The following is a 16,661-nucleotide window of genomic DNA, read 5'->3' as shown; positions in this document are numbered from 1 at the left end:
TCTGTCCATGCCACGCATCACGACGCCTCTAAAGAGCTACGAGGACGCCACCATGTGGTGATGGATCCATGCCAGCAGTCCTTTTCCACCAGAGCCCCAGTAAGGTTTCCGGTCATCCAACTTTGGCTTGTGCAATTACTGATACATTCCGTTAGAACACATTCGGTGGGCAGTCGACCAGCTGTAAAAGTGCCACTGAAGTCCGGTTCGGGCTTTTATCCCTCACGCCACGACAGAAAAGCTCGTGTCCACCTCCCCTAGCGGTCGATGGTATGGGAGGCGTCAACGACAGCCGTGGCGTCTTGAGGATGTCGATTTCCGGACAAGAGTCACTCTATATACGAGTAAATACGGGGTTCACTAGGGGGTGTCCACCACGATACCGCAACCTGCAATGCGTGTCGCCATCCCCCGACCTCTTCTCTGTCCAGGCACGGCCTTGTCGCTCATGAAACGTCCATGATCACGGCCATATTCGCGGTGGCCTCGACTGTGGCGGCTACCTCTGTCGCTGCCAGCAGTTTGTTGTCGACACCGACATCTTACCCACTAACCACTGGCCCCGACGTTCAGGAACTCGCTGCATGGACCGCGAATCCGATTAGGACCGTTGTGACGGTCAACTCCAATCCAATCGATGTGCTGGCAGCGGCAGAGGAAGATGTCCCAAAGGTCCTGGAGAAGCTTCAGGAGCTGTGTGCTGGGCCCTATGCACACAAGTATCCTGAGATTTGCGAGTACCTCGGTGGTGAAGAACTGTGGTGGCCAACCGCAGTGCCATCTACCAGCCCGAGCATACTGAGTTACATATCAACACCCCAAAGCTCCTCCATTGCAGCGAAGCCAACCTTGTCGGTGCCAACGACCACGTCCTCGCTGCCAAAACCCACCTCTTCACCGCCAATCCCAACCTCCTCACTTGCATTGCCAACCAGCAGCCTCGATTCATCAACTTCAACGGCTACTTCCAACATCTCGCCTGCAGATTCAGAACTCTCAGTCGTGGCGGCGACGAGGTTAATCGCACCTGTGGTACCAACTTCGGTCTCAGTTGCTGCTTCCACCATCACATCATCGCCCTCTACGCTAGAGCTTACTGTCACTCGGTCCATTTACAGATTCCACCTCACAGCACCTCCTGCAGAGATGGTGGAATGCCCTTACTCCTCCTCAGCCGAGGGCGAGAACGTGGAGACCAAAGCGCTCTGCTCGGTCACCACTATCCACCACCACCTCCCCATATCTACGCTCATCACCGTTACAGGACCTGTCCTGTCCTTTCCCCGCAACGGCGCGCCGGTGACCACGATGGAGGAGCCCACCGGAACGACAACCATGTTGCGAACAAGGATCAGATTCACCAGAATCAAGACCATTGACACTGAGCTACTGAACGATGACGAGGACGATGCACCACTACCACCGGCATCGGTTCAGTTTGTTTCATCTTGTTCACCTACCCTAGAAATTGATACCGCCCCAACAACACCAACAGCCGGAGTTGAACCCGAGCTGCCCACCGCTGTTCTCCCATCAGCAACGAACCGCCCAGGATGGACCGGCTACAGGCCGTTTCCATCCATATCGTGGTTCCGCTCTGCGGATCCGCCGGGGGGCTGCACGCAGACAGAGACGATCTTTAGCAAGATGACAGGCTTTCAGACGGCGACGGTGTTTGCTGCGACGGCGAGGGCTACGAGGGTTGTTGCGTGTGAGTGTCCCAACATCAAGGTTGTGCTTGTGGGCGGGCCGGGGGTTGTGATTGAGGCCAGGACGACCGTTACGGTTGGTGAAGTGAGGACTGAGACGGGGTTTGAGTGTTTTACGGGGGTTAGGGGGTTCTAAGAGGTAGATAGATTGAAGGGGAGAGAGGGTGGGGTCCAAATGGGATGGATTTGCACGAGATCTTTTAGTGGAAATGTCAATTCGAGATTAAGATGTTGTTGGGGAAGTGTCATGGTCTCTCATGCCTAGGGTTAGGGCTCTACCAGTCTGGTTGAACCAGTGTTGCTTTGAGCCAGGCAGGGTCGGTGCCATGGTCTTGGTCTTCTTCCTGTATCTAGCCAGCTCTTTTCCCTCTCTTATCTTCCTCACGCAACCTTGTTGTATCCACCTCAGTTCCTAGCAGGAAGATTGTGCTGATCAAATTTTATATGTCTGTGATGTGCGAGTGGAGTCTTGTTGATAACAGGGTTAGGTCACGGTTGAGACGACGGTGAAGGTGATGATGATACGGTGATAGTTGCAGTGGCGATGGATGGTAAAGCGGAGTAAAGGATCTGGGCTAGTGTTGTATGGGGACGTGGTACTGTGTGATTTAAGGGCTTGTTGGCGGGGGGTTGTCTAGTGGCCCGAGAAGAGTAGAAACATGGTGTGAGTTGTAGAAACATGGTTTGAGACGTGGGTGAAGCTTGTTTAACGCCATGGGTGAGGGTTTGACGGGGTGTATCCCTTAGTCTGACCGAAAGTTTACTCGTGATCATGTTCCATGAACTACCACTCAATGTGTAAGTGGTGTTCCCCCTTTTCGGGGTCCTTTGATCCCGGTTTGTGGTGGTGGAGATCTACATGTAAGCCAGCAGCCCTCACCGGAACGACGGGCTGTCTGAATGCATGCCACGGCGATGTGCAATGCGGTGCAATGCAGAAAGAACAGGGGGAAGCAGGCGGCATGGCATATTCCGCGCGCCGCAGCCGCCATGCAATTGAAGCGTGCTTGATTTTCTGGGAAAACGTCATTCACTGCCATGGAACTGTAGATCCAGTGGGGTGGTGGGAGCAATGTTTGGTCAAGGCGCGTTGACTAGAGAGGAAGGTGACGGCAGGACTTCAGTTTTATGTAGGTCTGGTCAGAAGGAGAAATCGGATGGCGGTTGAACCAGGGAAGGTTGTGGATAGTTTTGACCGGCGACCGGACTTGGGGGTTTGCTGGATATGGAGAATGTTCGGTGGTTGATAGGTCACCTCCTGGCTCAGGTAGTGGTAAAGGAAGTGCCTACCTGGGTACCTATTCAAAGTGTATCTCCGGTCTGACTAAAGGCCTGGATTTTCCTTTGATACTCCGTCTGTTCGGCTCTCTCTGAGACTGGCGGAATGTTCAAGTTGAATATTTGCTAGTAGTGGACACCCCAGAAGAAGAAGCAGAATCCTAGCCCGTCTATTTTTGGCTTCTTGCTGGGGTGCTGTCCCCGCAATCGACTCCCGTCTTGGCAGACAGTGCAACCTCGTCCACCTCGGGAGGTTTTCCGCTCCTTTTCTACCCTCCTTCGTCGCTTCTCGTCCGAACAAGACTTGCATCTTTTGGACACCGAAGAATGGCGACGGCGTCAATATGGTCGGTACTCCAGTCCTGAGCCATGTCTGGTCAGCGGATGGTGCTCGGCTGCTCTTACCTGACAAAGAGTATCCATGGAGCAGTTCGCGCTCCGCCCTTCTCCGCTTCCAAACCCCGAGACCCTGACAGGCTCTATTTTCGATGCCAAATATCTGGCCTCTCATATCTCTCATATTTGCTGCTTCTCAGCCAATTGTCCCAGTGCGACGTCAAGCTCAGAAAAGAACAGTCAGTTCTATTCCCGTTCTCTGAGTGCTGGTGGCAATATGAGCCATGATTATGGGCGTGGGCAAGCAGCTAAGTGCCACTATCTCATTTATTAACCGTGGGTAGAATGGGGCACCCGGACGGAATTCGTACATTTTCTCATTTACCCGCCCAATGACCGGACAGAACACCAATTCAGTGTTAGTCTGGCTCTTGGTTTGCCCAGCCTTGCTTGCTTTGCTTCCATAGCCCTTTTCTCTTCATGTGGGCACCAGCTGGGGGAAGCCAAGGAGAGGTGCTCTCCGCTATCCGGGAACAACGGGCCAGCGCAACCCTCTCTCTGAGGTACCGAATCCCAATGGGTGCTAGGCCTGCCCACCATCTTCACGGCGAGGATACACCGAGCGAAAAAGAAAAAGAAAAAAAGATAGCATGGCGGGCAATATAGCGGACTCGTGGTCTCGGCTCCGAATACAACCCCCCTGCTTTTGTTTCCAAAAATTGACGGCGTGTCGTTCTTGCTCATCTACTCATATTGCCTTCTTCAGGCCACTTTTCTTTGGAGCCCACCCTCGGCCAGACGCGGATAGTACTTTTCTCATCCCTTCCCAGCTGGGAGCTTCCAGCTTGACCGTGACCGTGGGTGAGGTGGGCTCTTTCCCATTCCTCCGCGCCCGTGATTCCACCGCCCGGGGTTCTTCACCAGAAAAACCCAAGTCCCACAAGCCGATGGGGAGAAGGAACGACGTCACGTCGCGGCGCAATATTGCGGTCAAACTGAGATGCACTGCATAGGCGATTGCAACACTCCCGGGGACCGGTTTTTGCAAACGGTCCAGACTTCCACGCTGACATCCGCCGCCTCCCTGCCCTGCCATCTCGTTCCTGGACTACACTAACTTAACAGTCTGCTGACCCGGGAGCACATGTCCGTGCCACGTTTGGACCGGTGCATCAGAGTCATATAAAGCTCTGGGCAACCTTGTTGACTTCTCGATTCCCGTGGCCTGGACCGGAAGCGGCTCATTTGCATATTCGGCTTCGGGGACAAGTCAACATCACAGCTGCTGTGACGAAACCATGGCCGCCTTTCCCAGACTTCTTCTTGGTCTTTTGTCGTTTGTCCTTTTCGCATTTGTTCTTGGTTCTCCTATTTCCTCCCCAGACTCACCGAGAGACGGACAAGTCGAAGCCCGCGAAGCAGGTGCTCTTGCTGGCGACAACGAGCTGGTCCTGGCTCCTCTGCCCACCTGGACAACACCACCCGTCAGACCGACCAGGCCCGTACTGACGCCCATACCCCTGGAGCCGACACCGGCGCCAGTACCAACAAGACGAGCCATCGATATCGAACCGCCCATCAAAGCCAACCCGCAGAAGGGATGCACAACCACCTCGTATGAGTCCTGGGTCTATCCTTGTTCCTGGTCTGGGACGCAGACGATCTATCCAACCACCACGACTCTCTATAAGGAAGTGAATTGCAATGGTTGCGAGAATATCATCATCTGGAAGGACTATTCCTCGTGCCCAAACATGGTGATCAACAAGACCGAGAGGGTCAACACGGCCAGCACGTACTGGAGCACCATCTGCAAGCCAACCGCCCTTTTTGCGAAGCGAAAGGCCGTCGATGATATCCCCGCTGTTCAGACTCCAACTATCCACAACATTGGCGGTAGTCAGGACCAGGTCCCTATTCCGGCTGCTGCTCAGATCACGCCCTTCCCCAAGCCGGTGGTAGAGCTTCGAAGCCCGAGTGATGGACATGGGGAGGGTGGACACTTACAGCCTGACGTTTGCCAGATGACCTTGGTTATTCAACCTCCACAGTCAGCAGGGAAGACCTCGACCAAGTACTCCAGGTATACCACCACAACGTTATCGGTGAACTGCAGTGGGTGTACCAGCTTGGTGGTTTCGACGGCGCTGGCGGGGTACGGTCCACCAGGAGTGTTTACAACCACGACGACACTGCCCGTCGGGGCGGTGACGGCTTATGCTTGCCGAACATGACGATGACAACATGGGGGGAGTTGGTTGCAAAAAAAAAAGAAACAAAAGGGTCTTTCGGGAAAGGGTTTTCTTTTGTCGACTACACATCATCGCGGGCAACAGCTGGAGTAATGGGATATGTTCAAGATACCCACCCCATGCGAGGTTTGGTTTTTTCTGGGCGGTCGTTTGCATCTTGAGGGAGACGGTAGCTCCGAGAAAGAGAGGATTTAGGACTGGACTTGTTTCGTTTAGTTTGGTGGATTCGTGCAGGTAGCCATGCGAAGAAATCCAGATCAACCCAGATCAACCCAGATCAACCCAGATCAACCCAGAGTGCCAAGAAAGGGTGTGTTTTTAGCCGTGTCGTTTGGTGACATCTCAGATTCTGTGCTTTCTTCTGCAGCATTTGTGGGCGTGTGTGGTGGAGTCCAGACCACAGACCCTTTTCACTAGCCGGGGAAGAGCAACAATTGAGTCTGTTTGCCTTGCTTTGCCTTTTCAGAGCGAGTTAGTTGACTTTCTCAACCAAACACAGATTCCTGCTATCGAACGTGAACATCTCGCAAGAACGACACTTTGTCGGGCTTTTCCTGCAGGTAGCACCCTATCAGCGGCGCCAGATTCCCATCTCCGCTTTCCGAGTTGGAGGTTTGGAGAATTGTTAGTGCGCTACTACCCGCAGGTGAGTACAATCCCCAAAATGCATCCTGAGCGTCTGCGATAACTTCCAAGATACCCGAACTGATGTACCCAGTCTCTCAACAGGCCAGCTAACTGCTGACTTCACCAGGAAAACCACCCTCTGCATTCATCAAGTAGACCACTTCAGGTACATCGTATATCAGAGGCTTTAAGTCTTGGTGGTGTGGAGGCCTAAGTCCCGTGCTAACAATAATTGGAGACATTGTCCCCACCTTCTTGGGGGGGGGTCCCTTCGAAACTTTATTTAGGCCCACATGGTGTCTGTCCGACACACAACTTTATCTTGACCTTACCTCGTCTTTTTCCCCTTGGACACACGCCTGGAGATAAGATACGCCCTACTCCATGCGATGAGTAGACAAGGAGCTCACGAATGGGGCGACAGGCCTCCGCCTACTGGACCGAAGGCCCGGCCCCCAAACAAGAAGCGGCGTGCCGAAGCCCACGCTACTACTGACAGCTCGGAACCCTGGGTGAGGCCCGAATCTCAGTCGTACAGGCCAGCGCGCTCTCCGTCGCCGAAGCGGCACAAGCCCGAGCCTCCCTCCGGCAATGGGATCGCCATCAAGGGCTCGGCTGGCAATCGCCACTATTCGTCCGCCACGGAGGAGGAGGATGATAGAGGTCCTCCAGCCCAGCTGGGAGATTACCAAGTGCGTCGTCAGTCATCGGCTGGAGTGGAGGAGATGGCCGCTGGTGGTGGAAGGGACGTGGCCGATGTCGATTTCCGGGGTGATATGCCGTTCCCGGACTACTTTCCAGAGGCCACGCCTTGGGTCATGGATCGTGTCAGGCACGAGTTCCGCAAGCTTTGGGAATTCCTCGAGCTGCCCAACCTGCGACCTGTGACGGCGACGTGGCATCCTCTTGTGACGGCCACCTTGAGCGAGCTAGGGCGTGTGGAGAGCTTTTGCGACTTTATCAATGCCAGGAGGCGGGAGCTCCACGGCCAGACGATGGACTTTAAGAGGCAGCTGAACAAGTTTGAGAGGGACTATAAGGCGCAATCGGAGGAGATGGAAGGGTTCAAGAAGGAGACGGACAAGTTCAGGAGACAGGTCACCAAGCTGGAGAACGAGGCGGAGGTCTACAGGAAGCAGATTGCCAAGTTGGAAAGTGACAACAGCCAGCAGGCGGCCGAGGTGGATGGTCAGAAAAAGAAGATCAGTAAGCTGGACCAGCGCCTCAGCAGACAGATCACGGAAACGGAGATCTGCAAGAAGAAAGCGGACAAGCTTGTGGAGGACTGCGCCAAGCAAGCCGCCGACATCGAGGCCTCCTACAAGAAGGAAATCGTCAAGTTGGAGGAGGATAAGAGTAGACTGGCTGCCGAGGTTGAGGGCTACAAGAAGCAGATCGGCGAGGGAGAAACGGACAAGAAGAGTCCTGGTGTGGGATCCGAAGGTGGTCAAGCTCAGGTCTGCAAGCCGGAACTAGGAAGGATTCCGGTCGGGACACAGGAAGACTACCCGCCGAGGGCGCCAAGGGGTCCCAAACACTGGGCCAAGAAGAATGATGACCGAACGTCAAGAAGCCCTGCCAAGGACAGTACCGGGGAGATCGAGGACTACAAAACGCAGATTGGGAAGCTGGAAGAGACCTGCAAGCAACAGGTCGCTCAAATCAAAGGCTATAGAATGGAACTTGAGAGGTGGCGACAGGACTCTCACAACTGGAGTGCAGAGAAGGAACGGTACAAGGTGGACATGGGACATCTTCAGCAAGAGCTTGGGAGGCTTGAAAAGGAACGCGACAGTGTTGTCGCTCACAAGAACAGGCGGGGTGATACTATTCGCCATCTCGAAGCTAAGCTTGCCCGAATGGCTGCTAAAAAGGACCCTCGTGCGGAACTCTTCCGGGTGCGGGAAGAGAACGAGAAGCTTTCGAATGATTACGATGCCTTGAAGGCCAGCTACGACAACCAACTTCTCATGTTTCAGAACCTGGAGCGTGATGCAGCAGAGCAAAAGAAGAAGTTCACCACCATTCGAGTTGAACACCAGCGCAGCATCGACAAGATCAAAGCCGAGAAACAAGATCTGGAACGCCAGATAGTGGAGATTCAGAAAGCTCACAACGGCAACAACCAACGGTCTCCGGCTGATCACGAACTCGCAGCTCCTGATATCGACCAGTTGATGGGTGGAATGGAGCCCAAGATGCCACCTGCAGATGAACCGAAGCGATCAACGGAGCAGTTGCCAAAATCTGCCCAACAGCATATCGATCAATTTCTCGGCAAAATCATGTCGACCGGCTCCGCTGTTGATTTCTCGACGACACCAGTCGTTCGACAAGTCTCTGTACCCAGCTCAGGAGGAGACACCATCTCTACGCCAAAGCCGGCAGGTATCAGCCAGCCTCAAGAAGGCCAGGCTCAGGGTGGCGTTCGGCTTAGTGCAGATCACGAGAGCCAAGAGCTCCTTTGCTACCAAGCCATGGTTCGCGAGAAAGACGAGAGAATCAAGCAACTGACAGCTGAGTACATCGAATTGCAGAAGCTATTTGGGGAGAAGATTGCCCAGATCGAAAAAGACCTCCAAACGAACAAAGCGAGGCTTCAACAACAGGCCCAAGGACATGATGACAAGCCGGGTGGTGACACCGTCAATGCGATCCTCAAGAGTCGGGTCGACAAACTGCTTGTCAAGGACAAGGATAAGGAGACTGCTCTCAAGCAGCTTCGGGACGCCAATTTCAAGTTGGAGCACCTGGTGGAAGAAAAGGATGACAAGTATAAGCAGCTTTATGCCGTCAACGTTACCCTGCAAAGCATGGTCCAAGAAAAAACAAGCATCGTCGAGAGGATGGAAGAGGAGAGAAATCAGCTTCAGGGAGACATCCAGGCAAGAGACGTCCAGATACGAGCATTGGAAGGAAAGATCTCCGAGACAGAAGCCCAGCTCTGCGAAGAGGCGGACAAGTCGACGAAACTTCGCCAGATTATTGCTCACCAAGAGTCCGAGATCAGCACTTTGAGAGCGACCAGCTCATTGCCGGACACGCCAGCGTCGGCAGTTTCCACCGCAAGCTTCCAGCTTCAAATACCACAGGCTGCGAGCTCTGATGATGGCCTTCGTGGGGACAACGGCACTGGCCTGGGCCTTTCAGCACAACAGGAGCCCCCAGTTTTCATTAAGCGAGAACGCCCGGATCCCGGATGTGAACTCATGGAGACGACGGAACAGGACCAGGATCTGCGCAAGGGGATAGTTTCGCTTGTCTCGGAGCTGTTCAACATTACTCCGAGCCAGAAGTGGACTACTGATACTATTGTCAAGTTTGTTCGCTGTCTGGGTTGTGGCCAGGACGGCAATACTGCCCTGAACAACGCCAGGGCCGAGATGACTTCGATCAGCGATGCTTGGACGCTCAAGGATGTCTGGAGGCGGGATTGTGCAGAACAGACTGAGCAGCAGTCATACCTGAAGGATACCCTGACAGGAAGATTCACCCACCTGTGTCTGTTGTTGTCTTCAGTCCGGGAAGGCCAGGATGACATGAGCACATGCCAGGTGATTGGTGAGCTTGCCCGCGGTTTAGTATCAGCTGATCACTCTCAGTTCCCCCTCGCAGGGATGGCATTCCTTGAGTGTGTCGCTAGCAACCAGGCCAAACCACAGCGTGTGAGGGCTACTGAAGGGCTGATGGCAATTCTGATCTGCGAACTCTGCCGTCACCTCCAACAGATGCTCCAAGCACCCAAAAATTACTGGGGAATCAAGGAGATCCTCGGGACGACCGAAGATGAAGCGGCAGAGACATCGACCATCTGGAAACTGGCCACGATTCTGGCGGAGGACGATACTCGGTCGGACCCTCTCGAGACGCGCAAACGACTAGCTCAGACGTGCGGCGACAAGTTCTCATTCTTCTACCAAGCGGATGAAGACAACAAGGAACGCGAAATTGGGCTGCTCTCGTGCGGCACCGGCATGGAGGACGACACTAACAGCCAGATCTTCTTGATGCTGGACTTTGGAAAACGGTGGATTCGGATGGTGGATTGTGGCCTGGCCTACTTCACTTCCAACCGAGCTGCCCCGCGGATGTTGGACCTCGTGATTGCCAGGGAGGACGGTGAGAAAAAGGAGGAAGTAGAGCTCTTCAAGATTGAGGCAGCTCCCAAGGATGTCGCTGCCTTTTGGTTGAGGAACATCTGCTATGGAGGGTGATCTATCCTCCTATATCTCTATCAGCATGATTCGATGGCGTTTTGGTTGGTATTTTGGAGGTTTTGTAGCTAATCGATCAGGTATATCATTGACATATGTGCTCTGGAGAACAGTCTAGATGGATTGGAAGATCTTTTTGGGGGGGGCTGGATGGCTTTGGGTGGTCATTCGACTTTAAGGGGAGCGATCTTGGAGGAGGATGTTGAGCTGTCTTTTGGGGGCCCTTGAGGGATCTTTTGGTGCGTTCGGGTGGAATTTCTGGGGCGTCGACGAAAAATATGACCTGGACACTTTTGGTGTCGTGTTTTGAACATGTATGTTACCTTCAATTACAAGGAGGCATAACTCACAGACAGCTTTGATTTGGGCCAGTCGTACGGTGAGCAGGTCACCGAGAGGCTGGGAATGACTAGGGTTAGGAACGTTCGTAGCTAAGGTACTTTAATCGAGTAGCTTTACAATTTGCATTGTTGTGGATGCGTGACATGTGGATGATTGGTGACAGGTGTGGTATGAGTTGACACTGATGCATATGAGTACCATCGATTTGATCAGGGAAAGGGGAGGACAAAGTATTTTGGATTGACCTGGCTTGGTTGGTAACCTGGCCATCACATGTTGCCTGTTGGGCTCTTCGTGCTGGATGATGATGCTGTTGTTCTATTTCGTTGCAATTTGTTCGCAACAGCTACAACTAGGGATAGGCTCTCAGTGGTTTGTACGCAAGTCCTCTTTCTCGCCAAAGTAAAGGGTGGTTCTGTCAACTTGGGATCTTCAGGTTGCTAGCAAACAGCGGGTACCTGCGTGTTTGTGGGTTGCTCCTTCCTTCCCGTGCGATAGTCCCTGACAGCGCTGCCTAAATCAATCTATGACCTGCTAATTAAAACTTTTCTCTACCTGCCTTACTGATAGATTACCTAGTCCCCTGAAGCCTCTCATCCCCGGGCTCTCAGAGTTCTATTTCTCTCGCCATCTCACCGGTTTGATTTTCTCCCAAGGCATCTTCACTTTTTTTCCCCCCCAACACCATCTACAATCCGCGATCAGAAACTACTACAACCCACCGCCGTCAAGAAAACTGCCTATCGGGATATTCAAAATGGACAATCTAACCACCTCCCTCGCCCAAAACCTCACCATCTCCCTCTCCCCGGCAGACCTCCAAGCCACCTTCAGCAACGACAACAACGATGACGATGACCTCGGTCGCGCCCCTCCCCGAATGGGGTTCAACACCGAACCTAAACTCTGCCAGTTTATCCTCTCACGCAGGAACGTTACTGCTTCCGTCCCGCTCGAGATTCGACCGTCGGATTGCTCGACTGGGTCGGGGCTGTTTATTGCCCGGGATGAACAGGACGGGATTGAGGCTGGAAGGGAGATTTACAGGTCTAAGCCGTTGATGCTGGCTTTTGATGGGGCGGGTGATGATGGGTGGTGTCATTTTTGTGGGGGGTATTTCGAGGGGTATTTTGGGGGGGAGAAGAGGGGGGTGAGGGTTTGTAGCGGGTGTGGGGTTGGGAGGTTTTGTTCGAAGGTAGGTTCAGTCAAGATGGAGTTTGGGAGGGGGTGACTGACTTGGGAATAGGAATGCCAAAAGTTGGCTTGGAATAGATTTCACAAGGAGGAGTGCAAGGTTTTGAAGAGCACACCCGGGATTAAGCCGCAAAGCTTGCTAGCTCATCGGCTGGTGTGGTTCCAGCAGAAGGGGTATATCACTACCGAGCAGGGGGCTGTGATTCAGGGGTTGGAGGCTCACTTTGATGAGTACACTAGGGAGGAGGGGGGCAAGACGACCGAGGTGTATGATGTTGCGATGGCGATTAGGGACGTGACCGGGGAGGGGAGGGAGAAGAAAATTGATGTTGGGTTGATTTGGAAGTTGGTGCCGCAGGTAAGTTCTCGCTGGCTGTTGGGTGGAGGGAGGGTGCTAATGAGTGAGGGATAGCTCTGGACCAACTGTGTCCGCCTGAGGGGTTCTTCTTCCAGAGAAACGGTTGCTTTTGCACTGGAGCTTGTCACTGCCATGATCAACCATTCTTGCGAGCCGAACGCCTTTGCTTTTATGGAAAAGGGCGAGATTCGCGTCCGGTCGCTGAGGAAGATTGCGGCTGGAGAGGAGATTACTATTTGCTATATCGATCCTACGGTTGATGTCAAGAGTCGGCGGGAGATTCTGATGGATGAGCACTTTTTTGAGTGTAACTGTAAGTTTTGAAAGATTACAAGACTGAGAGTTGGATACTAACAAGGAGGATAGGTGCCCGCTGCAAAGACGAGATCGAGACCCAAAAGCGTAGGGTGGCTGCCGATGGAGAGACAAGCATGGCTACTGTCCGTCAAGCCCAGATTTCCATGCTCGACCTGATCAAGAGCGCCGCCGTCACCGCCTGCAAGTACCCCGGTGTCTATCCCGATTTTGCGAACCTCACCGTTGTAGAAAGCAAAATGAACACCATCATGAAGAACGCCTTTCCCAACTTTGGGTGGGGTGACGATCTCGACCCTGTCCCCATGGTGCGTCTTTGCCTTAGCGTCCTCTACCTCGAGCAGGGCAAGCCAGCCCCGGCTTTGCGCAACGGCCTCAGGGGGTATTTTGCTCGTCGTGGAGGCCGGACTGGCCCCAATGCTGTCAATATTCTGGTTGACATTATTCATGTGCTCATCGCGGCGAGCTGTCTACCTCCTGACTCTCCTGTTCTCAAGGACGCGTCGTTTCCCTTGCGGGTGGACATCAGTAATGTTATGTATTGGTACCTTTATAAGGCTTGCAAGGAGGCTGGGGAGGTGTTTGGCGGTGATTGCGAGTATACCAAGGCGATTGGGGACTTGTTTGCCAAGATGATGGCCGGGTTGCCTGCTGGTGCGAGTAGGCCGCTGGAGGAGGATTTCATGGAGGAGCTTGAGAGCTCGCTGAGGAGGGTTGTTGAGTGGGCGGGGGTTTGGGTTTATGAGGGGGCTTAGGGGGTGGCGTGGGTCAAGTGATGAGACTGGAGGATAGTTGCTGAGATGGGTAGGGGATTAGAAAAGGCCAATATCAACTGAGAGCTTGTCTGGGATTCCTTGTTAGTGCTGTGGTGCAAATGCGTGTTTTTGACACCAAGCTTCCGATTGGGTTCCTTTTTGGTTTTAGTGTTCAGCTGCCTTGTGGTTCGCTTTTTTGATCGGGATGTTGGTTTCTGTGTTCACATTTTGAAGCGATACGACCAGCTTGATATGTTGTAATTCCTGCTCATCATTTCCCATCTTCTATCGATCTTGATGCTGCAACAGTCGCAACGACATCCAATGCCATGGCCGACATTGCACCCCTTTTGGAACTTCACAAGAACAAATTTCACGGCACTCCGCACAGAAATTGTGCCAACTTGGGTGGATGACGCCCCATACCGCGGGACCGCTAGCATTCTCTGGAGCTGCCTGGTGGCCCTGGCTGCTTGTGTGTATTCAACCTTGCACCTCAACATTCCAGCTCCCGGCAGAACGGGGTACTGGCCTGTGTTTTGGAAGAAAACCCTGTGGGTGTTCACCGTTCTCTTCGCCCCAGAGGTGGTGCTCGTCATAGCTTGCGGAGAAATTCTCAAGGCCCGATGACTACAGCGCGAACTTCGAGCGTTGAACCCTTCAGAGTCCGGAGCTGGTGATGTCTCATTGAGATATTGCTTTTTCGTGGTTATGGGAAGGCTGAGAGTGTTGGTTGGGGATCTCATAACTGAAGCGGAATTGCACAAGTCTGTCAAACTCAAAGAATTATTCCGAGACTCCGCCGCCGTTTTATCTCCCGAGGGGGTGGTCCAGCTTGCTCGACTGGGGCATTTAGTCAGAGTTCCTGACACGACGATCGACGACCGAAGCAAAGCTAGCATAGTCCAGAAGTTTGTCGCTCTTACACAGGTGTTCTGGCTCTTTTTGCGCTGTATTGTCAGAACGGCTCAAGGCTTTCCACTCGCGTTGTTGAAGATTCACGTCTCCGTACACATTGTGGCTGCAGGGTTGATGATGTATGCGTGTTGGCTTCAGGTACGAGAACACACCATTGCTTTTCATTTTACTCTCCAGATGGCGAGCGGATGCTATTTTTCAAAATAGAAACCTCTCGATGTTGCTGAGGGGCCAATTGTCGATTTCAAACCGTGGGAGGACGCCCTTAAGATAATGGTCGAGATGACGATCAATGGGCCCAGCGACCTACATATGTATCGTCGTTGTCCCACGGAAGATCCGGTTGTTGTGGATTGCAAGACACGATTACAGAGCTCCTATTTCGTTGATCTCAATACGAACCAGGTCGATGACGTGAAATGGGTTGCACTACCTCCTGAAGGGAGCTGCTTGGAGGTCGGCGAGGTGTTACCTTCCGGTGAAGGATTCAAGGCCCGCAGGCAAGCCCTCTACCTAAGCTCAACACAATGGAAAAGGTTGGACGGAATCAAATCATTGCTGGGGGATATGGAACAGGGGAACACCCATGCTGGATATTATATCCATGACTGGTTTAAGAGATCAATACTACCCGATCGCCTTCCTCCACCCAGAGAAGCACTTCAATATCTTCGATCAAGCTCCAGCTCCCGATTGGTTGAAGGTAGCCGGCTATTTTGTTTTGCTCATGCTGTATGGCGGGATACATCTCCTCGCCTGGAACTTTCCGTTCGCGACTAGCAATGAGATGATGTTGTGGAAGGTTTCGTGCATCACGATCATGACAGGGATGATGGCGGGAGGTCTGTTGGTAAGCTGTGAACAAGAAATTGGGGGGGCGGGTCGTTTTTGCTATTTTCATTGTACGTTCTTGTGCGTGTGTTCATCGTGGTAGAGTCTTTCATCAATCTCAGGGCAGAGCCGATAGGGGTCTTTTCGTCGCCACCGTGGCTTCAGAACTTCCCACACGTCTAGGACGATGGCGATGAGAAACGGGAAGTTACCTTCCAACTGCAATAACAGTTTATTATGACTCCCCACATTTGAATGAGGGTACCTGCCTGCAGTCTCGAGCCATCGTGTGGCATCCCGCTGTCCCAAAGGGTGTGAGACCCACTCGGAGGTGATGTCATTGCGTCATTGATTTGTATGACCTCAACACCCAACTGTTTGTCTCTGTACATACTTCAACGTTCGAAATCACTGACCAATTGAAGAATCTGTTTTCTTTCTTCCTTCCGCACACCAAATCCCATCAACCATCTTCGACGTATTCTCCAATCCTAACCCTATCACAACACAATCACCCTTGCAACCACAAATCACCCTCACCACACCATGATCAGAACAGTCCCTGCCCGACGTGCCATCGTGCGCAACACCCGCCAATTCCACAGCACACCCTTCAGACCCGAAGCTATCAAGAAGGACGGTCCAGATGGCACCACCTCGACAGCTACCGGCTCCAACAGATCGTACGTACTTTTGACACAAGGAGACATGACTGGAATATGAATTGCTGACACCAAGGCCAGACTCGTCCTGCTGGGCGCCGCCATCATCGGAGTCGCGGGTACATACGGCATGATGATGGGCAGCCCGAGAACTGTGGTTCCCGACGACACGTCCAAGCAGCCCGTCAGCGGAACATCACCCACCAGCGCGAGAGCCAACCAGGCGAGCGGGAAGCTTGACCCTAACAACCCCAAATAAGTTTACCACGAGAAGGAGAATGCAGAGCGTTGAAATTGGGACAGTAGAGGAGAGCAAAGCTTGTATGATAGAAGTTGAATTGGGCATTTGCTGATGGCATTGTCGCGGTTTTCTTCAACGGACTGTTGGGGCAGACTGTCAGGTTGTTGGCGACTAAAAGGGATTATGTTTGGCGTGATTTGATTTTACTTTTCAATTCTGAATGATGAAATACACAGGTTGAAGAATACACATGAATGCTCACCGCGCCTTCCGCAAGCTTGAAATCTCGGGTCCAGCAACTGTTTCAAGCTATTCTCCTCTTATTTCAAGGCGACTTTCATCCTGTAAAGTTAGACAATAGGAGATTACGCCATACTTCCCCTGATGCCCCGTGATTGATTATTGCCTCTGCCTGATGCCTGAGTAGAGGAGCTTCCCCTTGGCCTTGCCTATGGTGGGATCTCTCGAAGTGGCTGTCTAGGTAAGCTTAACAAGACCTTTGACCGTTCGGGCGGCCCCTACCATCTATATGGTTCCTTCCCTCAGGTCAAGTTTGTAGAAAGTCGAATGACGCGATCGTGAGCTCTACGATATGAAGTCGCGTGTTGATAGGGGGCTAATGAAGTCCA

At 52.8% G+C, this 16,661-nt stretch overlaps 6 protein-coding genes across 6 annotated transcripts; all 6 read left to right on the top strand.

Annotated features, from left to right (window-relative positions):
* Positions 1 to 68: 68 nt before the first annotated feature.
* On the top strand, positions 69 to 1,845 carry QC762_302290 (uncharacterized protein; the record flags this gene model as incomplete). Its single annotated transcript, XM_062888518.1, has 3 exons — positions 69 to 99; positions 262 to 367; positions 432 to 1,845. The coding sequence occupies 3 exons, from the start codon at positions 69 to 71 to the stop codon at positions 1,843 to 1,845; spliced, it is 1,551 nt and encodes a 516-aa protein (XP_062744387.1).
* A 1,463-nt stretch (positions 1,846 to 3,308) lies between these two features.
* Positions 3,309 to 4,336, top strand: QC762_0049750 (uncharacterized protein; the record flags this gene model as incomplete). The annotated part of the gene is made up of 3 exons (XM_062883478.1): positions 3,309 to 3,334; positions 3,418 to 3,741; positions 4,090 to 4,336. Exons 2-3 carry the CDS (start codon positions 3,716 to 3,718, stop codon positions 4,334 to 4,336), a joined length of 273 nt encoding a protein of 90 aa, XP_062744386.1. The 5' UTR covers positions 3,309 to 3,334; positions 3,418 to 3,715.
* A 285-nt stretch (positions 4,337 to 4,621) lies between these two features.
* Positions 4,622 to 5,557, top strand: QC762_302280 (uncharacterized protein; the record flags this gene model as incomplete). The annotated part of the gene is made up of 1 exon (XM_062888517.1): positions 4,622 to 5,557. The coding sequence occupies one exon, from the start codon at positions 4,622 to 4,624 to the stop codon at positions 5,555 to 5,557; it is 936 nt and encodes a 311-aa protein (XP_062744385.1).
* A 1,034-nt stretch (positions 5,558 to 6,591) lies between these two features.
* Positions 6,592 to 10,416, top strand: QC762_302270 (uncharacterized protein; the record flags this gene model as incomplete). Its single annotated transcript, XM_062888516.1, has 1 exon — positions 6,592 to 10,416. One exon carries the CDS (start codon positions 6,592 to 6,594, stop codon positions 10,414 to 10,416), a length of 3,825 nt encoding a protein of 1,274 aa, XP_062744384.1.
* Positions 10,417 to 11,323: 907 nt separating this feature from the next.
* Positions 11,324 to 13,380, top strand: QC762_302260 (uncharacterized protein; the record flags this gene model as incomplete). The annotated part of the gene is made up of 4 exons (XM_062888515.1): positions 11,324 to 11,953; positions 12,005 to 12,310; positions 12,365 to 12,623; positions 12,677 to 13,380. The coding sequence occupies exons 1-4, from the start codon at positions 11,516 to 11,518 to the stop codon at positions 13,378 to 13,380; spliced, it is 1,707 nt and encodes a 568-aa protein (XP_062744383.1). The 5' UTR covers positions 11,324 to 11,515.
* A 1,680-nt stretch (positions 13,381 to 15,060) lies between these two features.
* Positions 15,061 to 16,298, top strand: QC762_302230 (uncharacterized protein). The gene is made up of 2 exons (XM_062888514.1): positions 15,061 to 15,812; positions 15,873 to 16,298. The coding sequence occupies exons 1-2, from the start codon at positions 15,676 to 15,678 to the stop codon at positions 16,048 to 16,050; spliced, it is 315 nt and encodes a 104-aa protein (XP_062744382.1). The 5' UTR covers positions 15,061 to 15,675; the 3' UTR covers positions 16,051 to 16,298.
* Positions 16,299 to 16,661: the final 363 nt, after the last annotated feature.

Source organism: Podospora pseudocomata, chromosome 3, assembly GCF_035222375.1.
Source record: "Podospora pseudocomata strain CBS 415.72m chromosome 3, whole genome shotgun sequence".
NCBI classification, from domain to species: Eukaryota; Fungi; Ascomycota; class Sordariomycetes; order Sordariales; family Podosporaceae; genus Podospora; species Podospora pseudocomata.
This window is presented reverse-complemented; position numbering and strand designations above follow the sequence as displayed.

Bases quoted from the DNA above. Each gene is read 5' to 3' on its own strand.
- QC762_302230 (XM_062888514.1), top strand. From the start codon at position 15,676: ATGATCAGAACAGTCCCTGCCCGACGTGCCATCGTGCGCAACACCCGC. The intron at 15,813-15,872 runs GTACGTACTTTT...CACCAAGGCCAG, and splicing joins GCTACCGGCTCCAACAGATC to ACTCGTCCTGCTGGGCGCCG.